The sequence below is a fragment of the Ixodes scapularis genome, unplaced genomic scaffold (genome assembly GCF_016920785.2).
Source record: "Ixodes scapularis isolate PalLabHiFi unplaced genomic scaffold, ASM1692078v2 PGA_scaffold11__112_contigs__length_91849675, whole genome shotgun sequence".
NCBI lineage: Eukaryota > Metazoa > Arthropoda > Arachnida > Ixodida > Ixodidae > Ixodes > Ixodes scapularis.
Genome location: NW_024609837.1, coordinates 77,539,247 through 77,544,394, shown reverse-complemented (window position 1 = coordinate 77,544,394; position 5,148 = coordinate 77,539,247). Strand labels below are relative to the sequence as shown.

The 5,148-nt window shown below is 46.7% G+C and overlaps 1 protein-coding gene across 1 annotated transcript; it reads left to right on the top strand.

Moving 5' to 3' along the window:
• The first annotated feature begins 1,662 nt into the window (after positions 1-1,662).
• LOC115332118 lies at positions 1,663-4,881 on the top strand. The gene is made up of 5 exons (XM_042289113.1): positions 1,663-1,881; positions 2,372-2,533; positions 2,966-3,149; positions 3,364-3,477; positions 3,973-4,881. The coding sequence occupies exons 1-5, from the start codon at positions 1,703-1,705 to the stop codon at positions 4,879-4,881; spliced, it is 1,548 nt and encodes a 515-aa protein (XP_042145047.1). The 5' UTR covers positions 1,663-1,702.
• Positions 4,882-5,148: the final 267 nt, after the last annotated feature.

Sequence of the window (5,148 nt, the reverse complement as noted above, 5' to 3'; positions counted from 1 at the left end):
AGGCCTCGCATTAAATGGTGTTGCGAACTCTTCGGTTGTATATGAAAACCTATTTTTGCCCTAATAAAATACATTTTCAAAAGGACACGTGTCTTGTCTTCTGCTGATACATAGCTTTCAATTTACAATGCAGACGCAAAAGAAAATTAACTGTGTACACCTACCACTTAGCATAATCATCTTTTTCCATTCATTCTTGAGCACACTCAAATATCAGCTTAGGTTGCTCTTGTTTCAGAAGCTTCGCCCTCTTTTGTAAAAAGAAAAAAAGTTTAAAAAGCTTTACCTTTGTTCTCCTTTTGGCATTTAATACAGACTTGTTTGTTTTGCAGATCACACACAGCAGATATCACCGTGGTACATACAACTCGAAGGGCCGATGAGACTATTGCTATTACAATAAAGTTTTCCATAAGAGCCAAAAGGAGGCTTGTAGGGGTGCACAAGCACATCGAAACGAGATTGGCGCTTCCGGGGCTTGTTTACATTATGCATAAAAACAGGACGATCGGCGACTAGCTGATCGCAATATAACACCAAGGATACCGATGTTTCCATACATAGAACGCAGGATAAAGACCTCAATCATCCCTTGTATGCTGTAACTGTCATACTTTCCATCCAACCGCTTTTTAGCACAATTAACTAGAACAACCGAAGAGTTCGCAACACCGTTTAATGCGAGGCCCTGAATGGTTACTTCATCTAAGCAACGCCAACGAAAATGTTTGTAGCCGCAGACCGATAAGTTTAGTTTTAGATAAAGTACGCGTCACAGTTTCAACGCGCCAACATTATTGATATGCACCTTTCTTTGGACCCGCGTACATTCGGTTCAACTTGATGACAGCTGCACCAGTGTGAGAGCTCACGTCGAACACTTGCACACATATCTTGACTATGGCAAGATTGCTTGCCTTCGACTGGCTTGAACACTTCATTTGTAGCATCACGGCAGGTCTTGGTTGAAGCGATGATCGTCTCGCACACGTAAACAAACAGAGAACAACACGCTTGGTTTAATTTATACGCTACCGGTCTACGGGCGTCGCAAATCTATCCCCCTCTTTTCCGCCATTTTGGATCGTTCGGAGCGCCCCCTATATTCGCTGAAACTCCTCATGCTCCGACTCTATAACAATTCAAATACCTCGTTCATTGGACTTTTAAAGACTACCGAAACCGACAGATTAACCTCTACGTCACTACCTATTTCGGAACACTTCCGAGACGAGAATGCAAAACTTCAGTTTTGGAATTTTGCGTGCATTACTGGGCACAAAATTAGCCTCATAGGATGCTACAAAAAATGAGCGGTATACTAAGCCACCACTGCGTCGAGAAAAACTCCTTTTAGACAAAGTTTGGAAGGATTCAGCATCTCGCGAGCGGCAAGTGTGCACGCGGTCAAAAGCACGACAGAAAGCAACAATTACGTCCGACCGTCTGGCTGCCGAGCGCCGAGCCTCAGCTTCCCCCCCCCCCCCCCCCCCCCATATAGGGCACGCTCCTTACGTAAACAAATATCTGCTAGACAGGCCGAGCACGCGCCCAAACGGCTATAGCGTCGAAGCGCTCAAGTTTCGCCGCCAACTACAGCGCCATTCCAGCCCCTGGTGGGACGCTATCGTCCGAGTGGTTCGCGTTTTTCTTCCCGCCTCGACGCCATCGCCAGTGGACTACGCTAATCGAGGCAGTTGCGATGGAAAAAAAACGCGCGCCTGGCACTCAGTACTGTTGTGTGGTCGGTTGCAGTAATAACCTCCGTGACTGTAGTAGTAGCAGAACTAGTGGCCAACCGTTGAAGTTCTATCGGTTTCCTGGAAGGCCGTACGAGTGTGCACGACGCCAAGCCTGGATCGCGGCAGTGCGCCGGCAAAAGTAAGCTTCTCTTTTGTTGATGCATGAATTTCGCTCTGTATACCGAAAGAGAAACGAGGTGGAATCCGTTTCAGAACATAAACAGTGTGAATACCAAACGCGGCAAAGCAATTTGGCCATGCGTGTATGACTGGATATCCCATTAATGTTGCGTTCGATTAAGTGTGGTGATTGGCGGGACCCAGATCGCCACGTCGCACTTTCTTTGCATTATTATTTTCAATTTAGTCATTGACAAGGTGAGAACGGCGTCGCTCTCGTTGCCTTTCGCCTGGAGCGCTCTCCAGCGCTTTACTTTTGCCGTGCTTCTGCTGCGCGTGTACGCTCCCGAGACGCTTTTGCCGTGCTTCGGCTGCGCGTGTACGCTCCCGAGGCGCCGTACTGTTATCGAATAAAGCGGGACGACAAACTCCTCCCTGTCGTTCTCATTTTATTTCGTCTCGGTTTTTCGTATATCGCAACAAAAGTCTTACATTGTTCCTTTTTTCAGCGAGGACGGTTCGAACTGGGTGCCCTCAGCGTCGACCAGGATATGTAGTGCCCATTTCGTCGACAATTGCCGGAACGACGCGGAGGCCCACCCATCTTACATCCCGACCATCTTTCCTCCAGTGTACAAAAAAAAGGCACCCAACGCGGAGAGGGCGAAGAGGTACTAGTAACCTGATTTATGTCTAGAGCTCTGCATTTCCGGATTTGATTTTCGATGAAAGTAGGAGGGTATTTTCGAATAAGATGTACTTTAAAAAAAAAGCCAAGCAAGCTGGTTGATATTTATCGTTACAAAAACACCAACCCGAGACCAATATTCTGCATTTACCGGAATTGAATTTCGTGATATGCACAATTCTTTAGAATTCGACTTGAAGTAGAATATTTTCAGTTATAAAAAGACGCACGAAGCTATTTTGCTTGTAATTAAAAGAATGTAGCACCACTCAAGCAGGCTCCAGGAGGTCTCTGTTGCTGTGCAAAATGACCTGTTTTACTGACAATTGTTTCAAAATTTTTCTACAGCCTTATTGTTCAATGCAAAACCCTCTCTGGGACATATGGTAAAAGTACTAATTAGTTCCCTTTATAGGCTGCTCAACAGGTCAGGACGACTTCAGCCTCAGCCACCACAGCTGGAGACGCCTACTGTTCCCAGTGCGCCGCCAAGGTCGGAGGACACCGTCGAGGACGAGAATGTTGCTGACTGGGACCCCCTCCAGATGCTGGTGGACGTTGCAGCCGAGGCGGTGCCAGAGAAGCACACGTCTACAGTGGTGAGCAATCCTGTGTGGCTATGTGATTGTTAAACACATTATTCAGAAACCCCCATTACAAGCGCAGGTACAAATTCTGTCTTTACATATTAATGCCCACTATTTTTTACCTCAATATTTACCATTGTCAGTGCAGATAATTTCTTTATTTCTTTGTGGCATCAAATTTATGAGCATTATTATAGAGCCTGTTTTCCCTGTTATTGCCCCTTAGGGAACACAGTGTGATCCCACGCCACAGATCGGAGGACCACTGAGGCTCTTGTTATCCGCAACGGATGGCCAGGACAGATCGACCCAGGTCACTCACGCAGAACAAGTCAATGCGGTAATTTTAATGTCCTAGTTTCAAGATTACACGCAACTTCCCATACTTTAGTTTCTACTTTGCATAGCTCAATTGAAAGTACTCATATTGTCACGAATGACAGATGATGAGGCGACGAATGAACAGAAACAAAACATTTGATTTGGCAAACTTGAGCTGAAAACGCAAATACAAAGAGGTAGTGTCGAAAGTCGACAGAGTAGCACAATCAAGCACAAGAGCGAGACTGACTTGTACGGCACGGCGCGGCTTCCATGGGAGCCTAGAATATTCTACCTCGATCCTTCTTGCACTATACATTCTGCCCATGAATAGGCTAGATGGTTCTCCAATTTTCCCAAACTTCTACTTTCATAAAGAAAGATAAACCACACGCAGTGCCAGGAATCGAACCCGAACCACCTGCGTGTGAGCCGGATGTGCTGCCGACTTGGCTACGTAAGCGTGTGGCAATATGTATAGAGGTGATTTATATTTTGCAATTTCTCTCGTCAGGTTTCAAGCACGGAGGGAGGCTGGCGACGGCAGTGTGGGTTTCTTGGCTTCGAGTCGCTCAAGTCATCCGAGCACGCTCTCCAGGACCTATGTGGGGTCACCATGACTGTTTTTAGTTTGTTGTTAAGCCTCACTCCAGCAACCAGGTACAGAAAGAGCGACATTTCAGCTGAGGACAAACTCACCCTCTTCCTTATGAAGCTTAAACTGGGGATCAGCTTCACTGCACTAGCCGCCCTCTTCTCGGTCCACAAGACGACAGCGTCTCGAACATTCAAAGCACTACTGGACATTCTAAGTGTGAGGCTCGAGCGCTGGGTGTTTGTGCCAGCTCGAGACATCATCAAGGAGTCGCTGCCACCGGCCTTCAAAACACACTATCCAGGCTGTACATTTATCATAGATTGCACAGAGATTCGTACTGAAACTCCCTCCGACCCTGAGCAGCAGCACTACATGTACTCGAGTTACAAGAGTGGCTACACCATCAAATTACTAATTGGCATAATTCCTAATGGCATGATTTCATTCGTATCTAAAATCTATGGGGGGCGACACAGTGACAGTCACATCACAGTAAATTCAGGGTTTTTATCTTTGGTTCAACCCGGCGATGTCGTTTTAAGCGACAAGGGCTTTCCCAGCATCCGGACTACCATGGCTGAGAAGGGTGCTGTGCTTGTCATGCCGCCTTTCTCAGTTGGAGGTCAGCAGCTTTCCCAAGAGGACATGGACAACGCCTTCCACATTGCACAGGTCCGCATCCATGTGGAGAGAGTAATTCAAAGGCTGAAAAATTTCCACATTTTGAAACACAGAATCCCGCTCACTCTAATCCCACAAATGGACCAGGTCGTCCAAGTATGCTCCGCTCTTGTTAACATGCAGGCACCAATTATAAAGAAATAAGAAGACAATAAACAATGTCTCGAACTGAGCCAAGTACGAAACATTGTTTATCTGTCTTCATGTACCTGTTCCTTCCGTTTGTGCAGAAAATGCTACAAATATGGTAATGCACACTTTGGAGACTTCCCTCAACTGTTGGCTTCTGAAAATATTGTCATGTACAGTCGGGAGCAAAAGTTTGCGGGGCACCGAAGCGCATGCCGAAATGCATCGCCACGCCGTACAACGGCGCGCCGCCGCATTAAAAAGCCACGCTTTGCGCATGCG